The sequence below is a fragment of the Spermophilus citellus genome, assembly GCF_964194105.1.
Source record: "Spermophilus citellus genome assembly, chromosome: 10".
Lineage (NCBI taxonomy): Eukaryota > Metazoa > Chordata > Mammalia > Rodentia > Sciuridae > Spermophilus > Spermophilus citellus.
In genome coordinates this window covers 90045055-90072107 of record NC_138197.1, presented here as the reverse complement: position 1 = coordinate 90072107, position 27053 = coordinate 90045055, and the positions used below count along the sequence as shown (strand labels likewise).

General features: G+C 40.5%; 1 protein-coding gene across 2 annotated transcripts in view; it reads left to right on the top strand.

The window, feature by feature from the left end:
• PTPRB (protein tyrosine phosphatase receptor type B) overlaps window positions 1-11195 on the top strand; it is a 126861-nt gene extending 115666 nt beyond the window's left edge. For both annotated transcript variants that reach the window (XM_081310312.1, XM_081310313.1), the window contains 2 exons: window positions 1789-1909; window positions 5013-11195. In XM_081310312.1, the coding sequence (XP_081166438.1) occupies window positions 1789-1909; window positions 5013-5035 (144 nt within the window). In that variant the 3' untranslated portion in view covers window positions 5036-11195. The remainder of the gene's footprint in view (window positions 1-1788; window positions 1910-5012) is intronic.
• The last annotated feature ends 15858 nt before the right edge of the window (window positions 11196-27053 follow it).

Sequence of the window (27053 nt, the reverse complement as noted above, 5' to 3'; positions counted from 1 at the left end):
TGGATATTAACTAGTTTCAAAGCCCACAGTGGACCATTGCTGAAGAATTTATTAATAGGCCATGGCATAGATATAATAGAGTTCATTCACAGTTTAGCTCTAAGGTCCCAAAATAATTTACTCTCCCAGTAGAATTAAAAATAGGAATTATGTTTTGCATAAGAGGACACAATGAGATGTCAGTCTATAATTTTAAAACAGCAAAAAGTCTGTCTTGTTCCAACAACAATTCTCAGAATAGTTCTCTTCCTAAATTTTCAAGGTCAATGTGGCATAAAACACTCATAAAAATGAGTAGGAAGGCAAAGAATAGTTATTAATATTTGTGCAGGCCTCATTTATGATTGATTTGGTTTTCCAATGTCACAAGGTATTAATTATTCCAGATCTAAATTATAAAGTCCCATGAGAAGATGCCCAGACTGGCTTCTACCAATCCATAACAATAAGTACTGGTCCACTTTGAAAAATTGTTAGTGAGAGGAGATTTTTTTTAGCCTTATTTTGTATCTCAAATCTTTTATTAATTACTATTGACTACACTGATTGCTTTAAACATGCGATCCAGAAATATTTTTCAGTATCCATGTAACAGACATCAATACCAGTTCTTTTTTTTTTGGAGGGGGAGCTACTGGGGCTTATACCCTTTAATGGAAGAAAAAAACAAAACAAAGATGTTATCTGTGGGGAGACTTTGGGCTCCTTGTTTTCTAGATGGAGAAAGAGAGGCTGAGAAGCCTCACAGTTCAGCCAGGACCTGATAGAGGCTAAGCACCTAGTCTCCTCTGTGTGCTCCCCTCTTATCCTTCTCACTCCCTGGGCTCTGAGCAATTGTCACATCATTAAGGGGAGCCCTAGGCCAAGCACGAAGTCCACACAGACATCCTCTCCCTCATCAGAGAGCTTAGTTGTTGGTCAGGACGGGGCTCCATGCACAAATTGGTTGCCTGTGGCTGAGACACTCGTGTCAGTGCAAGACTTTAAGGTGTCTTCAGGCTCCAAAGCACCGACTTTTCTATATTTGTTTATGTTTCTAAAGTAGTCAATCCTCACATAACTGACAGGCGAGTCCTTCTCACTAGGTAACCCTCTGGGATTCTCTGCAGTCAGCCAGCATCTTTGAGATTCCTGCCTGAGCCAGACTCAGGTGCTGATTGAACAGAGCTGGACTAGAGGCTGACCTTGCAAGAACTGACATACCTCCTTTTTCTCACTCTGTCTGCAAAACAAGGGGAACAGAACAAGCATGCTGTGAAATTATCTTCTCATAAGAAAATCCATGTAGTGAAAACATGAAGTTGGAGGCCCATACCCCTGGGTCAAATCCTAGGGCCCCATTTCTGAGCTGTGTGACCTTAGAGAAGTTAATGAACTTCTCAGTCTCAGTTTATATTGATAATTATATACTTGACAAGGTTGTTGAAATCATGAAATGAGATGACTATTGAAGAGTGCATAGCTTGTGTTTGGCGTTCATTCATCTATTTAATTCTCATCTATTTAATTCTCAAATTATCAATTGCCTAGACCTCGTTCTAGGTATTCACAGTACATGCTGTATCGATATGCATCATGTAAAAGAAATTAATAAACATCCCCTGCCCATTACCATTCTTCTCTTTTCAGTGGTTAAAAAAATATTCACTCTTTTATGTACCCAGGTGATGATCAAAAGATTTGCTAACTATACAGAACCCTATCACTGTCAATGTTTTGTGACAGCCCCTCCCCTTTCTTATGCTTGAGAATAGGCGCACCTCTGATGTGTTTTCTGCTTTTCCACAGTGTCAATACATATATCTACATCAGTGTGTAAGAGATGTCCTCAGAGCAAGGAAGCTACGGAGTGAACAAGAAAATCCCTTGTTTCCAATCTATGAAAATGTGAATCCAGAGTATCACAGAGGTAGGATCTCGTTCATTAGCTTTTAAGTTCATTTTTCAATATTTAGTCAATCTGGAAATTATTAATCACTTAAAGCTCTTCCATTTCTTATTTTACCTAGAAAGTCCCCAAAAAGAATGGCAACAGGGAGAAGAGGCACAGTAAGGAGGGTACTCCCACATTCGAGCAGTGATTCCAGGAAGAGTTTCTATCTCCCTAGCCCAGGATGCACTTTATTAAGGAATCAGCTTAACATTCCTTTTTCTAGCAATGAGCCTCACCCCTGAGAAGGATGCATTGAAATCACAATGGAGAGTTCAAGTTGTAAAATTGTTTGGAGAAGAATTTGGCAATCAAGTAATCAGAATCCTTAATATGTTCTTATTTTGTAACACAGTACTTTTCCTGCCACCCTAAATTCAAAAAAAGCTTTATGCATAAACCTTTTCACAGTTAAAAGTTTGAGTGGAAAACACTGTTTAACAAAGGACTGCGTTAGATAGCTTTGCATTAGCACAATGAAATACCTGAGGCAGCTAACTTTGTAAAGACAAAGGATTTAGTTAGCCCACATTGGAGAGCTTCAAGGATATGGCTCAGTTCTGGGAGGAGGTAAATGGTGGATGGCAGTCACAGGAGTGCATGACAAGAGCAAGCTGTCACATCTTAAGCTAGGAATGGAGAGAGCTGGGTGGGGCCACCTTAGGCAACTATAACAGCCTTTTCAAAAGAAGGAGTCTCCTGAGAACTACCTCACAAGGGCACACTCCCAAAGGTCTAAGGACCCCCAACTAGGCCCCACATCCCAAAAGTTCTACCACAGTATTTCCTAACACTGCCACCGTGCAGACCACTCCTTCAATCACAGTGGACCCTTGGTGGTGCAAATCATATTCAAACCACAGCAAGGACTAAGTACCCATGGTGTATCACTTCATAGAATAGGACGCAGGCATTAAGAATGAAGGGCTTGACTAGCATGTGTGAGGCACTGGGTTCAACCGTCAGCACTGCATGAAAAAACAAAGCCCATCAACAACAAAAAGAAAAGAACAAAAAGAATGAAGGACTTAGGTTTGGCCTGGTGGTGAATGCCTATAACCAGATTCTTGGGAGACTGAGGCAGGAGAATGGCAAGTCCAAGGCCAGCCTCAACAACTTAGTGAGACCTTGTCTCAAAACAAAAATAAGAAGGTCTGGGAATATAGCTGAGGATATAAAGTGTCCCTGGATTCAATCCCCAGTATTTGAAAAAAGAAGGTCTTGGGTCATAGCTTAGTGATAGAGCACTTGCCTAATAAGGGTAAGGCCCTTGGTTTGATCTCCAGCACCGCAAAAGAAAAAGAAAAGTCAAGAATTTTATAGATAGAGATAGAGATATATTTAGATGAAATCTCACTACATTGCCCACTGGCCTCCAACTCTTGGGCTCAAACAATTCTCTTTCTTCAGCCTCCTGAGTAGCTATGACTATAGGTATATACCACCTCACCTAGCATAAGAATGTTATTTTTTAATATATTACAGTAATATGGATATTCTTACAAATAAGTTGTCTTAGTCCATTTTGTGTTGCTATAGCAAAATATCTGAGACTGTGTACTTTAAAAAGAAAAGAGGATTGGGCCAGGAAGGTAATGATTTTTATTTCACTCCTAATTCTTGAGGCTAAAAGTCCAAGATTGGGCAGACTCCATCTATTCAGCCTCTGGTGGGGCTTCATGGGTGCATCACAGCATGGCAATGTCATCACCTAGTGACAGGACATGTGATGGTGAAAGACATTATATGATGAGAAAGGGACCAAGAAGCTGGGGAGGAGCAAAGCTTAAAATAGCCTACTCTTGCAGGAACTCAGTCACTCCCACGAGGCCTAACCCACAGAGAGACCAACATCAATCCCTTCACCAGGGCAGTGAGGACCTGGTCACTTCCCACTAGACCCCACTAGTCCTTCCACCTTTCAGAATTGTTACCCTGGGGACCGAGCTTCCAAGACTTGAACCTTTTTGATGACAAACCATATCAAAACTATAGCAGAAGTTAAATAATAGATGCAGAATGTAAAACAAAAACAAAGCGTGAAGGGCAAGACCAGGAGAAAATGCAGTAGTAAAATACATTTTTCTCTGAACAATAGAAAAATATGTGATTTTTCTCTTCTATTTTGATGTGTATTCTAGAACAGCATGTAACACTTCCAAATAAAAAATTTAGCAGAAAAAAAATTACAAGTACTTCTTTGATCAAACAATGACTGATTGCTAAGAGAATGGTCTTCATGCCTCGTCCGACTCTGGGCCATCATTAATAATGACCTAAGTTATCACATAGACTGACTGCAAATGTGAGCATGCATTATATTGGTTAGATCTGTTTTTTCCTACCAGCAACTTTCTCTCCAGGAGGACTGAGAGCTACCTAAAATCAGATAGTTTTCCTTTGACAAACATTATTTCAGACCTGTCTTATCTTCATTTCTAAATGACCTTATGCCTCTTAATGTCTTAATGTTTCTTTTATTGAGTCCTCTGTACCCGCTATACCAACCAGCTTGCCAATGTGTTGAATAGTTAATAATCTGCCAAGCACAAATAGAGACCTACTATTTAGAGGAGTCTTTGTAAATCAGATAATCTTTTGTATTATGAATAATTACCCCCTAATTTATCTGTATAGTAAATTATGGAGAACGCTCTGGGGGATCTTAGAGGTTCCTTTGTCTTGCTTTGATCTTTTGAAGACTATTTTTTTTTTTTAGAACAGTATTGGGCATGTCTAAAAGAAACTAACTACGGGATAAGATCACCACCATCTTGAAAGCTAAGATTTAGATCCTAGTTGAGGAAAGACCTAGCATTAATGAGCTGGGTGGCCCTGAGTGAGTTACTCTGTCCCTCTGAGTCGGTAACTTTATCTGTAAAGCCAGAGGGCATGGACTAACATCACTCACCCCTTCCAAATCTGATAATCTATTTCCAAATGGAGTGACCTGGCTGTCCTCATCCTAAACCATGTTGAGCTTTAGTCATTTCCACTAGTCTTCAGGACTTGTCATTTTCACAAACAGAACGACAGTGGCATCCACTGCTGCGGTCTCTAATCACCTTGTCCTCCCTTTCAGATGCAGTCTATTCAAGGCATTAAGAATGTACCCGAAGATCTCCTGGATAAAAAATTTTTCACTGTGTGATTTTTGTTTTAAAAAAAAAATTGCTTCTTGCCCTGCAGAGGTGCCAACTATTTCTGTCAATACTATGTATAATTTATTAATCTGGAGAATGTTAAAGAATTTATGTAATTTAAAGGTAACAGATATTATTGTACATAGTTGTATTTTGTAGTTTTTCCTGTAAATATGTATTTTTTTTCATAATGTTTAATATTAAGCTTTATATAATACTATATTTTTCACCCAAAAGTGTTCATGGCTTGTTCTACATAAACCAATTCAACCTGTATGGCAGGATTACTGGTAAAATGGGCATGGAAGTGTTTGCAGAGAAAGATCCCTCGGGCTGTGTGTTTCTTACCTGCTGTAATATTCGCTGGACAGGATAAAGAGCAGGGACTAGAGAGAGCATATAGCATGGCTAGCTTTGCTGCCCTGCTGTCCCATGAATCTTGAAGTCCGCGTATGATTCAGATGTTATTAGGATAAATAAAAGTCAAAACAGGATTAGGATAGCGGGAATAATTCTGTTTAGAGTGGATGCTTAGTATGCATTGATCATAAACATGAAAAAAAAGAAAAAATAAAATACTAGGAGAGGAATTTTTCAGATTCATGCATCAGACTGCACCAAAGCTGAGCTTTCTCATTTTGACTAAATAAGCTGCTCTTTGCTCTTGTTCCTGCCACAGATTCAAGCCCAAGTAGCCCAATCAGGGGCCTTGTGACTTTAGTACAAGCTCAGGCTGCAGGGTTGAGGGAATTCCTTGTGTTAAGAAGAATCTCAGCTGTACCCTGACTGGAAACAAAGCACACAAAACTCCATGCGTAGTAACTAGAGATTATTTTGCTGCATTCACAGTGTGGAACATGAACATCCTTACCTGCGCTGTAGTGTTGGCTTATGGACACACACTGGTCCTTGTCTTATTTCCAGTGGTCTGCTTTTCTGGTGAGGTCATGTTTAGTTTTCCCATGAAAAGATTATGTTGGCAGATTATGCTCTTGGTCAAAGGATCTAATACCAACATTGTCATAGAAACTTCTATCAACATCATATATAGCTAATTAAAAAGCAAACAGCAACAAAAACAAAATTGCAGTGGTTTTTAGTGTAAAATTTTCCAAAAGATTTTTATAGTAGGTCAATGAAGTCAAAATTTCAAGTCACCTAAAGTTGCATTTAATATAAAAGGCCATACATACTCTACCAAGTTAATCCTCAGTATTTGTGTCTTATTTTTACCATGACAAATTTCAGTGAGTCGGGAAATGGGCATTGCCTTTATCAAGGTTCAGTTCTAAGAGCCTTTCTGGGAAAAATCATAACAGCATTTATATGAAATTCTTATGGCTACCTGATAAAACAAACTGGAGATATTTGCCTTTAATTAGAAGTCATACTTGTGATCTCACCAATTCCTTGACAGAAAAAAAAAGAACTTTTTTTTTGTCAAAGTATCTTGCTACCTAACTTAAATTTCCATTAATAGTATAACAAGTCTTATTGTGCCTAAAATATTTATATTTATATAACTCTGTACCCAACTTGGGAATTTTTCTGGGGTGATTTGAAGTATCAAAATAGAAGGACACTTCACAAAGATGAATGTGAAGAGTAATAAAAGGAGTCAAAGTTTTCCCAGCTTCTTTGTGCCCTTGTAAAGGGACAGCATTAGGCTCTGATTCAGGATCAGGGAACTAAATAGCTACTCTAGGAAAGAAATGGAACAACGTTTGTGTTAAGTGAGGCAGATGTGCATCGGGAGGGAAACAGAGGTCAGTAACTTAGGAGGTTTGATATCCATGAAGAATCATTTTATCTACACAATAAAGAAAAGCAAGAGGAAAACAAAACATTTTCAAACTAAGATTATTCTGTACAAAGCACATTGATGCCTGAAGAGAGAAATTCATTTTTGACTTTTCACTCCTTCAGAAAACTTTTAGTAAGGGCCTGCAAACACTACCAGAATCTACATTTCTACCCACATTCATAGAACGCATGGTAATAATAAAGTTAGGGCCATTGTCACCATTTTCATTTGAATTTAAAAGAGGACCTGGGCAAGGGACTGAGATTACTGAGCCAGTCTAGGGCAGTGCTCACCTTCCAGGGGCCTCTCTCTGACAAGTAATGAGGCTGCTTCTGTAGCAACCACTGGATCCATATGATAGAGCAATTGACAGTGTGCAGCCCAGGAGTCACAGCCCTTAACAACCTACACATCTGTAACAGTAAATAACACTCACACACCTGGCAACATCTGAGATGGAATCAGAATTACAGAAATGAACACGAGGAGGGGAAACTGTACTTTTATTTTTAGTCTAATCCAGGAAATATTGATTCCTACTCTACACCTAATTTTAAATCTCCTTAGCAACAAATATTACACTATTCCCTTTTGCTCCCAGGAAGACTAAATACGTAATATAGTTGATCTATTCATTAAATTTAAGAGAAGGGAAAAAAAAAAAAAAGACTTCCTTGACATTCAGCTCAATTGGATATATTTCCATTTAATTGCATCATGGGGCTGGTCTCGGCAAACATTCTGTTTCCTGTCTTGGTGGGCATCCTGTCTGTGCACCTGTGGGGTACACTTTAATCATCAAGGTTTCCAAGTGGTTTGGAGCTTTCAAATCTACGGAGAGTCCTGTCTTGCATCTTAATCATTATTTATTCAAGTTCCTTATAATTAACTCCTTTAATCTCTTCTCATTAAATCAATTTTGTATTATCATTAAGTCTTTCTCTGAAAAGCAGCCAGTTTTTCAGCTCTTGAATCAGTTCTTCAGAGATGTGCTTCCCTGTCTGGGCTTGCACATATTTGTCCTAATAACTTCCCAACCCTTAGTCCTCTAAGCCCCATGGCTTGCCCCCTCTCCCTGTCAAATATGTTTGCTCTGCTGGTTGAATGTGATTTTACCTTCTGTTCTTCTTAATGCTTTATACCCATTGGTATAATTTTATAGGCTCCACGGTATAAAAGAGATAACCATGCTCTCATTTTCAAATACTGAAATGCGACAAAACAGTTTGGGATTTGTTTTTTGGCGGGGAGGGTCTTTAATTAATTTTGTTATTACCTCTTGGAAGAAAGCCCAAAATGACATGAAAAAAATAATATGAAGCAATTTAGCAGATGTCCAGCAATACAAAAATAAGACTCAACGTGTTACACTTCACACTCTGATTCTCTTGCCTTGGTGCCTAAGAATCCAGTTTCCTAATTAAATACTCTCCTTACCCTTTGTAACAAAATTATCTGCCATCTACCAAATTCTTGTTTACTTAGCTGTCTGGGAATTCCTTGAGGTTGGAATCCTGAAATCCTAAAGCTAACAGATCCGCCTGATAGTGAAGGGTCCCATCCGAGACCCAGTTCTTGGGTACTCTGAGATATCAGTTCACGCACATGGACCAAACCAAACCTGACCTAGCAACATGAATAGGTGATAAGCTGCTGGCTTATGGTAACTGATCAGCCAAGGTGGAGTGGCCAGAAGGGAAGAGTGGTCCTCCTCCAAGTGGCAGTGAGCAAGCTCTCAGCCCTTCCTCATTCCTGAAGAGTCAAGAGTAGAAAATGTCATATTTACCTAAATGTCTTGTTCATTTCCAGAGGATCTTTAGTCTGAGATTTAGAATCACATCAGGCATGCAAAGAATGTTTCACATCAAAGAAAACTGCAAAGCATGACTGCAGGCAGCAAATAAAATGACACAAAGATGGGAAAATATTTGAATAAAAGGAATTGAACCAGACCAAGCCATACTGGCCAGCCATACTGTCCCTTAAAAATCTCCGTCATGTATTTCCATCAGGAAATACAAATTGAACATCCCTAGTCCAAAACTCTGAAATCCAAAATGCTCCAAATCCAAGAGTTTTTTTTTTTTTAACTAAAATGACACCACAGTGGAAAATTCCACCTTGGCCTTAGGTGACGCATACAGTCAAAACAACAGGTGCACTAAAAACATTGTATAAAATTATTTTCAAGTCAGGGGCAGCAGCAGAGCACATCTGTAATCCTGGCTCCTTGGGAAGCTGAGGTGGGAGAATTGCAAGTTCAAGGCCAGCCTGGGCAATTTATTGAGACCTTGTCTAAAAATATAAAACAAAATGGGCTTAGGATACAGCTCAGTGGTAGAGTACTTGACTAGCACATCCAGAGCTCTGGGTTTAATTCCCTTTTCCATTGAAAAAAAAAAATTTAGGGCTGGGTGCCTTGGTGCATGCCTGGATTACAAGTTCAAAGCCAGCCTCAGCAACGGCAAGGCCCTAAGCAGCTCAGTGAGACCCTATCTCTAAATAAAATATAAAATAGGGCTGAGGATGTGGCTCAGTAGTTGGGTGCCCCTCAGTTCAATGCCCAGTACCAAAATTTTTTTTTTTACTTTCCATATTTAGACTTGGGTCCCATTCCCAAGGTAACCATTATATGTAAATACTCTACCATCCCCCAAAAAAGTGAAATCCAAAATACTTTTGGTATTTTACATAAGGAATATTCAACCTATATTAACCTTTTTGGGGATTCATTTTGACTGTGTTGGCCAGATAATTTATCTGATTAAGCAATTTAATTGATTCATTTAGTTTGTGAATTGACCAGATGTTTGATTAAATTTACTGTGTTTGGGATTCTGTAATTTAATCCACCTTAGATTCTTATAGTGCATAATGATTTTGAAAATGTTTGGCCATTTTAGTAAAAATTCAGGGTAACATTTGATGCAGCCATGATAACAACAAAAATCTGTTCTGTTCTAAAAATGTTTCTAGCAATGAAAGTATTTCTGGCTAAAAGAATACTCTTGACTGGAAGGGAGGCTCCCTTGGAATAAATGTATGCATTTAATTTTTTTAAAGATTGCCTATATAGATACATTCATTAAATAAGGAAATTGTTTGTGAATGTTCCTAAAATAGAGGTTGATGTAATGGAAATAAAAGATATATTAAAAGATTTACCAAAGATTATTTTTATATCCTATATGCCAATGCACATGATCTTATATAAGGTACCAAAATAAGTTATTCAAAACTGCAAATAATGTCAGACAAATGCAACATGTCCCTTCTAGAATAGTCACAAGAAGGGTTTGTTATGGCTGTTTTCTGCTTTAAGTAATTTCTTTCAAGAATACCATAATCAAGCTGGGTGTGGTAACACATGCCTATAATCTCAGCAACCTGGGCAGTTGAAGCTGAAGAAACATACATTCAAGGTTAGCCTCCTCAGCAATTTAGGGAGACCCAATCTCAAAATAAAGACAAAAGAAAAAAAAAAGGACAGGTGATGTGGCTCAGTGGTAAAGTGTTCCTGGGTTCAACTCCTAGTACCAAAAGAAGAAGGAGAAATACCACCATCACCCTAACAGTAAACTTTCAGGTATGTTTGAAATGTTGTATTTTGATAGCTGTGCATGTGAATAATACCCTATCAAAAAAGAAGCACTTACAATTGTGGCTTTACACAGTTAAAGAGCGTTCATCTGCAAGTGAGGGGGAGGGTCTCAGCCACACTGACAGGAGAGTACACCCATGCTCCTGAAGAATACTTTATCTTTGGTCTTTCACGCAAGACACACAGGCTTATCAATTCTTCAAGGACAAGGACCAAGTCTTTATTCTCCTCTGTACTCCTACCTTGTAGAAAAGAGTTCACAGCTCATAGACATTCTGCATATACTTTTTGAGTGGAAATTTCTGTTGGCCTGATACTTTGGATATGAGATAGTATCCAAAAATTCTAATGTCCATGGAGATTCATCCGGCCATTCCTTGATCTGTGTAAAGTAAATATTTAGAGTGTAAATAAATACAAAAACTGGATTCATTACATTCTATAGTAAAGCACTTTTATGCTTTTAAAATCATTTATTCTTTTTCTGCATATCTGATTAAAATGGCAGTAGAATGATTCTGGTTTTTCATACTAAAGAATCTACCCATGATAATGTGTTTATAACCAACTTTATTTGGACAAAGAACTTCATTAGTCTATAAGTTATGTATGTTCTTAATATATTTTTATATTTGTAACTGTGATTTTAAAAAATCTATATAGTATCTTGTGTACATTCTCATTAGTATAGGAATAAAAGTGCCTATTTGTTGAAAAGAGAGTGTCCTGTCTTCTACTTGCCTGCTCCTCATTTATCAATTTTTGTCATCCTTCTGCTCAAGAGAAGTGTCAAAGGTGACTGCTTTTAAATGAGAAAAATCTTGCAGGCCATTATCATAAAGGACATGGCTGTCTTAACCTCTGCTCCCAGAAGTGCAAAGTTGGCCACCTATGGCATTGTGTATATTGTAATAGGCTCTTCAGTGCTGTCTCCAACTAAATTCATGTTTTTAGTTCTTCAGTTCATTAGTAACCAAAATGTCATCTATTACCAACAGTACTGGTGGATCCTCAGAGGCGCTGCCCCAGCTGGGTCGCTGTGAGCCCTTCAGAGACCTTTCACACATTAGTGGACAATGTGACATTTGGTAAGGAGCTGCTGAGCCTGCTTCCAGAATTATGATTTTATCCTTTGTCTTTTTCATATTCCAGTTGGAAGATCAGTATCCTTCACAACTCTGGTATTTTATTTTTCTATAACTAACTCCAGGAACCTTTGCTTTAAAACAAGTACAGTAATGGATAAAGAATTACATATAAAATCATTAATTCAAAGCAATCCATTTTAAAACAGTTTCTGGTTTCCAATGATTAAGTTAACAAAACAATCTGACCTATGAGGTTGGACTTTTCCTAAGTAGTATTTATGGAATTTCCTCTTAAAAAAAGAATATTAGGGGCTAGGGGGATATGGTTCAGGGTAAAGCACTTGCCTATCATGGGTGAAGCTCTGGGTTCAATCACCAGGTCTGGACAGAAAGAGATTACAATTTGAACTAATCACTTAGTGTTTTGCTGATACATCTTCCACAATCATAAAATATTAAAACTGGAAGGACCAACTTGGGATCAACCGTGTAGGAAACCAAGACCCACATTTAAAAATGATAGAGCAAAATAGGACAATTCTGGAATTTTACTCACAGGAGAAAACCTGCATAGATGTAAATGTAAATAAAGACAAAAAAACAAAGCTCCTAAAAAAGTTAAGAGAAAAAAAAAAAAGGAAAAGGAAACTACTCAGAAGCCAATAGACCCAATGACCATCTATGATCCTGAGAACCTTCAACATTTTTGCATGATCAATCTTTATATATATATATATATATATAATGTCTGGATGCATCTGTTTGTTAATAAATCTTAGACTTCATTTCAGAGTCAGACCCCAGCAAAAGTGAAGCAAAAAATTCCTAAAGCTGAAATAATATTGAATAGGAAATGAAAAATACATGAGTTTCTACTATAATATATCATGAAACTTTATGAAAGCTAACTAGATCAAACCACCAGAATCCAGAAATATTCTACAAGGAGAATTTGGGGGAACTGGGAAGGCTTTTGGTGTTGCCTATTAAAGGACCATTCATAATAGAAGAGTAAAAGCTAATTGGTAGAGTTCAAGCCCAAGTAATAGAGAAAAACCTGCAATGCTGGTTCTGTTTAGAAGTAAACATTTACCTCCTCACCACCAGAGGCAACAAATCCCCCAAAACATATGCACTAAAGTATCTCCCAACACAGCTCTTTGCTAAGGGAATTCTACTATGGTAGAAAATTTTCGATCTAGTTATTTTACAGTAACAAGGATTCTCTCCTCTGACCAAAACTTTATTATTTTTTTTTCAGCTTCCTCTTTGCTTTCCATTTGACAAGGCCAGAACTTGGCTTCCCTCTCTGTCTATATAGAATCCAGTGTAAGGTCAATATGGTTTCAATACCCCAATCTTGGTGTCTGCCTAACCTCCATAACCCATCATCCCTGGTTTGCCTGCAGTAGAAATTCCCTTTACTACTGATGTCTCCTCTTAGAAAATTTCCATCCACTGACTGCCCCCCCTGCACTCTGCTCCTTAGTCATCCTTGCTTGTCCTTGTGGGAGATGAGGCCAATCTCTCTCCCTGGCTACAATATCTCATTGCAGTGATCCTTATACATATTCCATGGCCCCTCTTACATAAAGTCTAATTTACCGTCTTCGTCAAGTTATGAATAATTTTTTCTTTAATAATTGTAACGATGCAAGGACTTTAATGTAAATTATCTTTAATATATTCCTCTTTTCCCCTGGAGCTCTTGACCCCAGGAAGAAACTTGACATCTATTTTGGTCTTTAAGAAAGATCTAGCAGGTGAGCACAGTGGCATACACCTGTAATCCCAGTGACTCAGGAGCCTGAAACAGAAGCAATGCAAATTCAAGGCCAGCCTGAGTCACTTAGCAAGACCCTGTCTCAAAATAAAAAATAAAAAAGGGCAGGGAATATAGCTAAGTGGTATAGTACCCCTGGATTCAACTCCCATTACCAAGAGAGAGAGAGAGAGAGAGAGAGAGAGCGCTGCTATAAGCCATTGATTACCAAGAAGTATTTGTGTCTTGGGGCTTGCCAAGGAGCTAAGTTAAACAAAAACACACATTAAAAAAATTGAGAACATAACTATAGAAGTGAAGGGCATTATGTTATACTCATGTATGAATTTGTCACAATGAAACCAATTATTGAGCACAGTTAATATATACTAATAAGTATAAAGAAAAGTACTTACTAAGTATATTTTATTTTAAAAAATTTAAGTGGAGAAGTTCAGAAGCCAGGGAATAGTCCTAAGTTGGAGCTTTAATTAGATAATATTACTAATAAGAAGTATAAATTAGAGGGGAATATGGCGGCGAAGGGAGTGCATCACCCCCGTGTACCGCGTCACTGTGTGGGAGAATGACGAGTTAGAACCGCTAAAAGCTATCTTGTTAGGAATTTCCAGCAAAATTGGGGTGCTCCAAAACCTAGAGGAAGGATTTTCAACGCACGAGGATCAGCTATGGGGGCTCAAACATGAGCGATTTGTCAGCACAGAGGGTCATGCTGCTTATTCAGCAAATCGACCCGCAGCTAGAGTCTGCGGCGCACACTGGGAAATGACGAGATAGCAACGCAAAGATACAGCGCTGCGGATTCTGTGGGCTCCTGCCAGCTGTGCAATCACTGTACTCAGTGCTGAATTCTGGGTTTGAGACGGGGAAGGAAGCAGTCTAATTCGGTTCTCCTTACCGGTCAGACCACAGAGGAAGCCAGCGGCCACCATCTTGGACAGCTGACGTCACCATCCCTGTTTTTGAACGATCGCAGCTCATTCAGCTATAGAACAGGTAATTTCAGGCTGCCATTCACCTGCGTCTCGCAGACAAATTACTCAGGCTCAGTGCTAAAGAACCGGCAGAAACTGCTTCTTGGAGCCTGCTCCTATCAGAACATACACCGAGCCAGGAGTGGCCGAATTCTGGCTTCTGGAACTGCTCTGGCCCAGGGCTAAAGAACCCGCGGAAACTGCTTCTCCGTCCGGGTCCTGCTGAATACTGTGGAGGCCAGAGGGGCAGAGCAGAGCCGCCGCCCGCGCCCAGAACAGGCCCAGCGACCCGCAAGCGTGGTATCATGTCACCCCAATTGGAGTAGGGGCCGAGCAGAGCCACCGCCTGCGCCCGGAACAGGCCCAGCGACCTGCCGGCGTGGCAGTCACGTCACCCCATTTGGAGTAGGGGCCGAGCAGAGCCGCCGCCCACATCTGGAACAGGCCCAATGACCCACTGGCGTGGTAGCCACGTCACCCCAATTGGAGTAGGGGCAGAGCAGAGCCGCCGCCCGAGCCCGCAAGGTAGGCAGACCTGCGACCGACCGGCGGATCAGGCCCAGCGGCCTGCCGGCATGGTAGACACGTCACCCCAATTGGAGTAGGGGCCGAGCAGAGCCACCGCCTGCGCCTGGAACAGGCCCAGCCACCCGCCGGCGTGGAAGTCACGTCACCCCAATTGGAGTAGGGGCAGAGCAGAGCCACCTCCCGCGCCTGCAAGGTAGGCAGACCTGCGACCAACCGGCAGAACAGGCCCAGTGGCCCGCCAGCGTGGTAGACAGATCACCCCAATTGGAGGAGGAGCACAGCCGCTGCCCGCCCCTGCAAGGGAGATTTTTCAACTATACAAGAGCAATATAAATATATAGGGGGAAAATTTCAAAAACACAACAGTTTCACCAAGCAGAAAGAAACGCTAGCAGTATGAAAAGACAAGGAAAGAAAGGACCACAAGCAATGCAGGTCAACTCAACTTTAGAAGAGGTAATAGCTGCAGCAGATGGAATGTCAGATAAAGAATTCAGGATATACATGCTTCAGATGATCTGGAGTCTCTAGGAAGACATTAGACAGCAAAATCAGACAATGAAAGATCACTTCGACAATGAATTACATAAACAAATCCAAGAAGCAAAAGATCAACTATACAGGGAGATAGAGGTTATAAAAAACAAACAGAAATCCTAGAAATGCAGGAATCAATAAACCAACTTAAAAACTCAATTGAGAATACTACCAGCAGAGTAGAACACTTAGAAGATAGAACATCAGACAATGAAGACAAAGTATTTCAACTTGAAAAGAACATAGACAGCTCAGCAAGACTGTTAAGAAACCATGAGCAGAACATCCAAGAAATATGGGATAACATAAAGAGACCAAACTTAAGAGTCATTGGGATACAGGAGGGCACAGAGCTCCAAACCAAAGGAATGAGCAATCTATTCAATGAAATAATACGAGAAAACTTCCCAGACTTGAAGAATGAGACAGAATCCCAAATCCTGGAAGCCTACAGGACGCCGAATGTGCAAAATCATAAGAGATCCACACCTAGACACATTATAATGAAGATGCCCAACATACAGAATAAGGAGAGAATTTTAAAAGCTACAAGAGAAAGGAAGCAGATTACATATAGGGGTAAACCTGTCGCGTCTACCCGCCGGCAGGAAAGACGACAACAGCAGGATTCTTCTTTAACACACTTTATTGGAAGCTTCCATGAGGTATAGATGAGAGAAAAAAGGGCGCCGAGCCCGAGAAAACCACCCCTTATATACTTCAGCTGCAGCCCTGCTCGTACACCATTGGACAAAGAGTGCATAGCAACACAGCAGCAGCCAATAGAATGATAGACCCAGCACTTGCACATAATGCAAGAGACACCCAGCTCCAGCTTGTGCAAAGCAACAAGCACTTCTTGAAAACAGTTTGTTCCAGGAGCTGGACAATTGATACATTGTATTCTAGGGAGTGGCTGAAAACAAAGAACTGGGTCTCAGCCCAAGAATTAGGCTCATGCCCACACAAGGCAGCACAGCAAAATGGCTCTCTACAGTTCCCCCCTTTTGTTTTCTAAAAACAATACAGGCAAGAGTAGAGGTGAATTGCCATTACTCATACTAAGCCTTCAACCAGGAACCTTATCAGACCCAAGCAGGTCAGGACGTTCCCGCATGACCGGTATTGGCTGAATATGAAAACAGACACCACAGATCTTACAAGGCCTTGTGAGCTGGCCTCCTTGACGTGCATAAACTTCAGGGCTGGATCCAAGCCCTGGGGGCCGGGGGGAATCCACTGCCAGCAGTGTTTTCCTTTTGTTTGTTGCACGTCAAAGGGAATCAAGTAGCCCCTGTCTTAGGTCGTTCACTGCCCTTACATTGCTTACCCGTCTTTGGGGAGGCCCCATTCCCCTGTCTTAGGTTGCAGTGCAAGCGTGAAAGTTGCCCGTCTCTGGGTACTACAAGATCAGCTCGTTGTTGCCAAGGCGTTTAATGGTATCTACTCAGCCAGTCATTATTAGGTCTCTGAGGCTGAACTGTGGCTATAAAAATACAACGACAAACAAGTTGGCAACACCCTAAAAGAAAGGCACGGGTCCTAAAGCGATAGAAAAGCACTAGTGTGGAAACCCATCTGCGTGCAATGGCAGTAAAGCCGGCAGAGTGCAAGGGCTTTCCAACACTAAGAGAATAGCAAGAAGAGACATGTCGTTCCCAGTGCAATGTCCGTAAACTTGGGGTGCAACGACCATGTCAAAGATTCACTGTTTAATTTGCGCAAGCCAAACTTGAGGTGAGTTGCCATTTTCTAAAGCTGCAAGAGCTTGTGTGAGCATAGCCTTATCATGAGCATTGCGGGCCTTAAGGCGACAGAGAAACCACAAGCAGAGAACCATACCGAAGCAACACATTGCACCAAAAATGCCTACCCCCACCCACTCTTTAAAAAAGGAAAAAGCTGAAGATATCCAATCGGTGATTTGACCCAAAGTTATGGGATCGACGTGGGTACTATTCAAGACAGCTATCTGGGTTAGTTGAGACTGGATCAGGTCTTCCGCTGCCATGGACCAATTTCCAGCCAAGTATTCGCCGATGATACGGGAGGCATTCCTGGAATCATTAAATCATGAACCGGCATCGGCATTGGCCAAGCCCGTGCCACTGCCCACCACTGCATTGGTGTCGTCTGCGTCATCGGCATCAGCACCAGAGCCAGGGCACTCAGCAGAATGAAGATCCTCATCGCGGGATTGCCGTGGTAATTCTTGTTGCTGAGTAGCTGGCGCCAAGACTCTTCTTGTCAGGCGTTCCGGGACCCACAACGGTTCCGTGCGATCCTGAGTTAGTGTGAAGGCGGCATCCACTCCATAAGTGCGCACAGACTCTGCCAGGGTCTTCACAATTTTGAAATCTAAAGGCTCCGAAAATCTTCCCCTATTATCATCCTGAAAAACTGGATAAGCAAGACCCATCTCAGCATTAACAGCCTTCCATGTTTGAGCATGGAAAGCTCTCCCCGAAACACTTCCACCATACGGCGGTGGATCCGGTGGATCACATTTCTTGAGCCCCGATCTATCTTTGTTCCCTTCTCCGACAGCTAAACTCCCTAGCTGGCGAGACAGCCTTCCAAGCTCCTCCTCCTCATCCTCCTCGTCCTCTGACCCACTTTCGCATGGAGGCGTGCGCAGCGCACTGAGATCTGGATACAATCGTTTCCTCCCCTGTGTCTCGCTCCGCACACTTCCATCCTCCCGAGATACCTCACCTTTTGCCGGAGGCAATCGTCTCCTCCCCTGTTTCACGCTCCGCACGCTCCCATCCTCCTGAGATGCCTCACTTCCTGCCGTCTCTGATTTCTCCTCATGTAACTGTTCTAGAACTTCCTGTCCTAGAGCAAGTGCGTCATGACACCTGCCATCTGTGAGGCAACTACGGACTATCTTCCAAAGGGGTATCACTCCGCCCTCTAATATGCCCTGCTCAGAAGCAAAGTCGAGATCTTTGCCTAACTTATCCCAACTAGGTATAGTAAGACTGCCCGAATATGCAAACCACGGTGCAGCAACATCTACCTTCTGTAAAAATCTCTGTAAAGTGCTATGCTTCACTTTCAGGCCCTTGGAGCGTAACAGACCATCTAGGGCCGAGAAAAGCGGACTTGAAGGTGCGGCACCCCTGACACAACAACAAGAAAAACACAGAAAACAAAAGACACAGACGACAAAAAGAACACAGAAAACAAAAGTAAAAGCACACATTGCAGCTGCAATAAAATATGAGGCCTACGGGGTCCCGCTCTCGGGGACGAGGGGTCCGCTCACGGACGAGGGGTCCACTCAGGGACGAGGGGTCCACTCACGGGACGAGGGGTCCACTCCGGGACGAGGGGTCCACTCACGGACGATCGGTGCACCACTCCTGTCGACTGAAAGTTCTGATTTTCCCGGGTTTCGGCACCACTTGTCGCGTCTACCCGCCGGCAGGAAAGACGACAACAGCAGGATTCTTCTTTAACACACTTTATTGGAAGCTTCCATGAGGTATAGATGAGAGAAAAAAGGGCGCCGAGCCCGAGAAAACCACCCCTTATATACTTCAGCTGCAGCCCTGCTCGTACACCATTGGACAAAGAGTGCATAGCAACACAGCAGCAGCCAATAGAATGATAGACCCAGCACTTGCACATAATGCAAGAGACACCCAGCTCCAGCTTGTGCAAAGCAACAAGCACTTCTTGAAAACAGTTTGTTCCAGGAGCTGGACAATTGATACATTGTATTCTAGGGAGTGGCTGAAAACAAAGAACTGGGTCTCAGCCCAAGAATTAGGCTCATGCCCACACAAGGCAGCACAGCAAAATGGCTCTCTACATAAACCAATCAGGATGACAGCTGATCTTTCAACACAGACTCTGAAAGCTAGAAGATCCTGGAATAACATATTTCAAACACTGAAAGAAAATGGGTTCCAACCAAGAATCGTGTATCCAGCGAAATTAAGCTTCAGGATGGAAGATGAAATTAAAACCTTCCACGATAAACAAAATTTAAAAGAATTTGCAGCTAGAAAACCATCTCTTCAAAACATCCTCGGCAAAACATTACAGGAAGAGGAAATGGAAAATAACAATGAAAACCAACAGTGGGAGGTAGGACAGTAAAGGGGGGAAAATAATCAAAGAGGAAAACAAACCATGTTTAGTAACATAAATAAACAAATATGGCTGGAAGAACAAACCATATCTCAATAATAACCCTAAATGTCAACAGCTTAAACTCACCAATTAAGAGACACAGGCTAGTAGAATGGATCACAAAACATGACCCAACAATATGCTGCCTACAGGAGACGCATTTGATAGGAAAAGACATACATAGACTGAAGGTGAAAGGTTGGGAAAAATCATATCACTCATATGGACTTCGGAAACAAGCAGGAGTGTCCATACTAATATCAAATAAAATAGATTTCAAGCCAAAGTTAATCAAAAGGGATAAAGAGGGACACTACATACTGCTCAAGGGAACCATACACCAACAAGACATAACTATCATAAATATATATGCCCCAAACAATGGTGCAGCTATGTTCATCAAGCAAACTCTTCTTGAACTTGGCTAGCCAAGATTTCTCACATTCTGTGGGTTCTCTCTTTGCATTTCTCATTGTTTCCTTTGCTGTGCAGAGCTTGCTTTTTAATTTGGTTCCATTCCATTTATCAACTCTTATTTTCTGAGCATTAGGGGTCCTACTGAAAACATCACTTCTTGTGTCTATATGTTAGAGTGTTAAGCCTATGTTTTCTTCTAAGAGTTGCATAGTTTCTGGTCTAATTCCTAGGTCTTTGATCCATTTTGAGTTGACTTCTCTGCAGAGTGAGAGCTAAGGGTCTATTATATATGCAGTCTTACTCCTTCTACATATAAACAGTTTCCCCAGCACCATTTGTTTAAAAGGCTGTCTTTTCTCCAATGTTTGTTTTTTGTACCTTTATCAAAGATAGAATTTCTTTTCAAAGAGTTAGATTTGACTAATGAGAATTTATAAAGCAGGGAGGGAGGCTACCCAAACTCCATACAGAGTAGAATGCATTTGAATCACCTGGAAGATTTGTTGATAAAACAGATTGCTAGTCCTCTCCACGGGAGTTTCAGATTCAATAGGACTGGGGGATGCTGATCTGAAAAATCTGTTTTACTAACAAGGTCCTGGATGATGCTGATACTGCAGGTCTGGGGACCAAACTTTGAGATAAATTGGCATGTAGGTCACATTTTGAAGTCAGAAAGATCCATATTGGCATCTGAACTTTGGCACTGAATGGCCTTGGGAAAATTACTTTTCTTCTTTGAATTTCAGTTTTCCTTTCTCCAAATATAGGTCCAATAACAAGAGTTGTATCAAGAGTTAAATTAGATGATCTGAATAGAACATTGAGCACCTGGTTAGTGCAACTGTGCATTAGCCTTTGTTCCCATCCTGCTAAATTTTGTGCAGCTCCCTCCTGGTTTTGTGCCTCTTCTCCCTGGTTTATAAAGTGAGGGATTTACTAGTATTTATTGCACAGTATCTGGAGGCACTAATAAGGACACAATGGCCTTCAATGCTTTTTAAAAAGAAAAAGCAGAGCTGATGTGGTGGCATATGCCTACAATCCCAGGGAGTTGGGAGGCCGAGGCAAGATCATAAATTCAAGGCCAACCTGGGCAGCCTATGATATTTTGCCTCAAAATAGAAAGCGATGGACCTATGATCCCAGTAGCTCAGGATGCTGAGGCAGGAGGATCCCAAGTTCAAAGACTCAAAATAAAAAATAAAAAAGGGCTGGGGATGTGGCTCAGTGGTAGAATGCTTGCCTTGCACATGTGAGGCACTGGGTTTGATCCTCAGCACTGCAAAAAGTAAATAAGTAAGTAAAATACAGGCATTGTGTTCCTGAGCCACAATCCCAGCCCTTTGTTTTATTTTGTGTGTGTATGGCGGGCGAGGGGGTACTGGAGACTGAACCCAGGTTCTGAAGCATGCTAATTGAGCATGTGCTCTACCACTGAGCTACACTCCCAGCTCATCTGTAGCTCTGTAGCATTTAAACAGGACTTGGAGTGTCCTCCTCTTGGGTTGAATGTAATGACCCTCTGCTACTGCAAGAGGTCAAGGACTCCAGGTTCTTTCAGATTCTACCTCTTGCCTTTTATTTACCCCTCAGTTTTCTTTTCCTCCCAATCTTCCACCAAGCCAAAGCAACAAAGTAGGATCATTTCATTTCTCCTTCCATTCTCTGTTTACTTTTATTTATTGCTTGTCTGTGTTCCTATCACTTGTGAGGTCGATGGTCACTCCGCTACCTCAGTTGGGGGGGGCAGGGTAAAGACGCGGTGTCAAAGCAACACATGGACACTGGGAGCTGGTGAGAGAGCTGGCTGATGAGAAACTGGAATGGATGTTCAGCAAGCTCAGTCAACGTTCAGCAACCTCAAGCTCATTTATTTTTGGAATGCATACAGCTGTTATAGGGTTCAGGTAGGGTGTGCCCGCCAATCACACATAAGCACCTTAACATCTATAAGCCAATCATCTTATGCCTAATGTAACCGCACTATGAGGAAGCACTTAATATTGCTGTCGTGATCGAAGGCAGTCTAGAAGGATCTTTGTCCCTAAGGGGGGGGGGGGCTATGAGTTGGGGGTTACATGCCCTGAAGCACTTGACTCTCGGTTTCCTGACCTGGTAGTCTGGTAGCTTGGCAACACTGACCACAAGTGCTGAGGATGTGGTTTCACAGACAGCTCGCTAGAGCAGAGTGCCCAGTCTTGTAGGTGTTCCTGTCAGGCCTGTAAAAGCGTAGGTTTTCCTAGTATTCTGAGCTGCTCATAGCTACTAGCTGTGAACTGAAAGTTATCCAACAATTGCTGATATTATTTTTTGAAGGTAGACAGTTATTTTCTTCTGTAGTCTTCTGTCCTAAGTGAGGAAGAACATTCTACTAGGGTGAAGATTGGGTCAATAGTCATTGGAAAGTTCAGTAGGAATAAAATAAATCTTTAAAAAATTAATTTATAATTCTTTTTTTATTTTTATTGTTGGTTGTTCAAAACATTACATAGTTCTTGATATATCATATTTCACACTTTGATTCAAGTGGGTTATGAACTCCCATTTTTACCCTGTATACAGATTGCAGAATCACATCAGTTACACTTCCATTGATTTACATATTGCCCTACTAGTGTCTGTTGTATTCTGCTGCCTTTCCTATCCTCTACTATCCCCCCTCCCCTCCCCTCCCCTCCCCTCTTCTCTCTCTACCCCCTCTACTGTAATTCATTTCTCCCCCTTGTATTATTTTTCCCTTACCCCATCACTTCCTCTTGTATGTAATTTTGTATAACCCTGAGGGTCTCCTTCCATTTCCATGCAATTTCCCTTCTCTCTCCCTTTCCCTCCCACCTCTCATCCCTGTTTAATGTTAATCTTCTTCTCATGCTCTTCATCCCTACTCTGTTCTTAGTTACTCTCCTTATATCAAAGAAGACATTTGGCATTTGTTTTTTAGGGATTGGCTAGCTTCACTTAGCATAATCTGCTCTAATGCCATCCATTTCCCTCCAAATTCTATGATTTTGTCATTTCTTAATGCAGAGTAATACTCCATTGTGTATAAATGCCACATTTTTTTTATCCATTCATCTATTGAAGGGCATCTAGGTTGGTTCCACAGTCTTGCTATTGTGAATTGTGCTGCTATGAACATCGATGTAGCAGTGTCCCTGTAGCATGCTCTTTTTAGGTCTTTAGGGAATAGACGGAGAAGGGGGATAGCTGGGTCAAATGGTGGTTCCATTCCCAGCTTTCCAAGAAATCTCCATACTGCTTTCCAAATTGGCTGCACCAATTTGTAGTCCCACCAACAATGAACAAGTGTACCCTTTTCCCCACATCCTCGCCAGCACTTGTTGTTGTTTGACTTCATAATGGCTGCCAATCTTACTGGAGTGAGATGGTATCTTAGGGTGGTTTTGATATGAATTTCTCTGACTGCTAGAGATGGTGAGCATTTTTTCATGTACTTGTTGATTGATTGTATGTCCTCCTCTGAGAAGTGTCTGTTCAGGTCCTTGGCCCATTTGTTGATTGGGTTATTTGTTATCTTATTGTCTAATTTTTTGAGTTCTTTGTATACTCTGGATATTACGGCTCTAACTGAAGTGTGAGGAGTAAAGATTTGTTCCCAGGATGTAGGCTCCCTATTTACCTCTCTTATTGTTTCTTTTGCTGAGAAAAAACTTTTTAGCTTGAGTAAGTTCCATTTGTTGATTCTAGTTATTAACTCTTGTGCTATGGGTGTCCTATTGAGGAATTTGGAGTCTGACCCCACAGTATGTAGATCGGAGCCAACTTTTTCTTCTATCAAACGCGGTGTCTCTGATTTGATATCTAGCTCCTTGATCCATTTTGAGTTAACTTTTGTGCATGGCGAGAGAAAGGGATTCAGTTTCATTTTGTTGCATATGGATTTCCAGTTTTCCCAGCACCATTTGTTGAAGATGCTATCCTTCCTCCATTGCATTCTTTTAGCCCCTTTATCAAATATAAGATAGTTGTAGTTTTGTGGATTGGTTTCTGTGTCCTCTATTCTGTACCATTGGTCCACCCGCCTGTTTTGGTACCAGTACCATGCTGTTTTTGTTACTATTGCTCTGTAGTATAGTTTGAAGTCTGCTATCGCTATACCGCCTGATTCACACTTCCTGCTTAGCATTGTTTTTGCTATTCTGGGTATTTTATTTTTCCATATGAATTTCATGATTGCTTTCTCTATTTCTACAAGAAATGCCGTTGGGATTTTGATTGGCATTGCATTAAACCTATAAAGAACTTTTGGTAATATCGCCATTTTGATGATGTTAGTTCTGCCTATCCATGAACAGGGTATATTTTTCCATCTTCTAAGATCTTCTTCTATTTCTCTCTTTAGGGATCTGTAGTTTTCATTGTATAAGTCTTTCACCTCTTTTGTTAGGTTGATTCCCAAGTATTTTATTTTTTTTTGAGGATATTGTGAATGGAATGGTTGTCCTCATTTCCATTTCAGAGGATTTGTCGCTGATATACAGGAATGCCTTTGATTTATGCGTGTTGATTTTATATCCTGCCACTTTGCTGAATTCATTTATTAGCTCTAATAGTTTCTTTGTAGACCCTTTTGGGTCTGCTAGGTATAGAATCATGTCATCTGCAAATAATGATAATTTAAGTTCTTCTTTTCCTATTTTTATGCCTTTAATTTCTTTCGTCTGTCTAATTGCTCTGGCCAGTGTTTCGAGAACTATGTTGAACAGAAGTGGTGAGAGAGGGCATCCCTCTCTTGTTCCAGATTTTAGAGGGAATGCCTTCAATTTTTCTCCATTCAGAATGATGCTAGCCTGAGGCTTAGCATAGATTGCTTTTACAATGTTGAGGTGTGTTCCTGTTATTCCTAGTTTAGAGTTTTGAACATAAAGGGATGCTGTACTTTGTCGAATGCTTTTTCCACATCTATCCAGATGATTATATGGTTCTTATTTTTAAGTCTATTGATGTGGTGAATAACATTTATTGATTTCCGTATTTTGAACCAGCCTTGCATCCCAGGGATGAATCCTACTTGATCACGGTGCACAATTTTTTTGATATGTTTTTGAATCCGATTCGCCAGAATTTTATTGAGAATTTTTGCATCTATGTTCATTAGAGATATTGGTCTGTAGTTTTCTTTCTTTGAAGTGTCTTTGTCTGGTTTAGGAATCAGGGTGATGTTGGCCTCGTAGAATGAATTTGGAAGTTCTCCCTCTTTTTCTATTTCCTGAAATAGCTTGAAAAGTATTGGTATTAGTTCCTCTTTAAAGGTTTTGTAAAACTCCACTGTATACCCATCCGGTCCTGGGCTTTTCTTAGTTGGTAGTCTTTTGATGGTTTCTTCTATTTCCTCAATTGATATTGGTCTGTTTAGGTTGTCTATATCCTCCTGACTCAATCTGGGCAGATCATATGACTTAAGAAATTTATCGATGCCTTCACTATCTTCTATTTTATTGGAGTATAAGGATTCAAAATAATTTCTGATTATCTTCTGTATTTCTGAAGTGTCTGTTGTGATATTGCCTTTTTCATCCCGTATGCTAGTAATTTGAGTTCTCTCTCTTCTTCTCTTCGTTAGCATGGCTAAGGGTCTGTCGATTTTATTTATTTTTTCAAAGAACCAACTTTTAGTTTTGTCAATATTTTCAATTGTTTCTTTTGTTTCGATTTCATTCATTTCAGCTCTGATTTTAATTATTTCTTGCCTTCTACTTCTTTTGCTGTTGTTTTGCTCTTCTTTTTCTAAGATTTTGAGATGAAGTATGAGATCATTTATTTGTTGGTTTTTTCTTTTTTTAAGGAATGAACTCCAAGAAATGAATTTTCCTCTTAGAACTGCTTTCAATGTGTCCCATAGATTCCGATATGTTGTGTCTGTGTTTTCATTTATCTCTAAGAATTTTTTAATTTCCTCCTTGATGTCTTCTATAACCCATTGATCATTCAGTAACCTATTGTTCATTCTCCAAGTGATGCATGATTTTTCCTTCCTTCTTTTATTGTTGATTTTCAGTTTCATTCCATTATGATCAGATAAGATGCATGGTATTATCTCTACTCCTTTATATTGTCTAAGGGTTGCCCTGTGACATAATATATGATCTATTTTTGAGAAGGATCCATGTGCTGCTGAGAAAAAAGTGTAACTGCTTGATGTTGGGTGGTATATGCTATATATGTCCATTAAGTCTAGGTTATTAATTGTGTTATTGAGTTCTATAGTTTCCTTATTCAACTTTTGTTTGGAAGATCTGTCCAGTGGTGAGAGAGTTGTGTTGAAGTCTCCCATGATTATTGTATGGTGGTCTATTAGACTCTTGAACTTGGCTAGGATTAATATCCACAGTATAATATAAAGAACTCAAAAAAAACTTAACACCTGAAAAACAAATAATCCAAATAATAAATAAGCAAATGAACTAAACAGACACTACTCAAAGAAGAAATACAAATGACCAACAAATATATTTAAAAAAAAGTTAAACATCTTTTAGCAATTAGGGAAACGCAAATCAAAACTATACTAAGATTTCATTTCACTCCAGTTAGAATAAATGACAGTCACCAAATGCTAATAGCTGGAGAAGATATGCAGAAAAAAGAGCACTATTACACTGTTGGTGGGACTGGAAATTAATCTGGAGGTTCCTCAGAAAGCTGGGCATGGTACCACCATATGGCCTTGCTATACCACTCCTCAGTATTCATCACACTATAGTGTTACATGCATAACCATGTTTATAGCAGTACAATTCACAGTAGTCAAAATATGGAATCAGCCTGAGTGTCCATCAACAGATGAATGGATAAAGAAAATGTGATATATATCACATTTTCTTAATGCTTAATAAAACACAATGGGGTTTTATTCAGCCATAAAGAAAAATGAAATATTGTTATTTGCAGGAAAATGAATGAAACTTGAGAACATTATGTTAAACAAAATAAGCCAAGTTTCACATATGTGGAAGCTAGAAGGAAAAAAGGAAAAGACAGGTTGGGGTGATCTAATGAAAACTGAAGAGAGATCAGCAGAGTACAGGAAAGGGATCAGGCGGAAGGTAGAGGGGAATGAAAGGGGAAAATACTGGGAAAT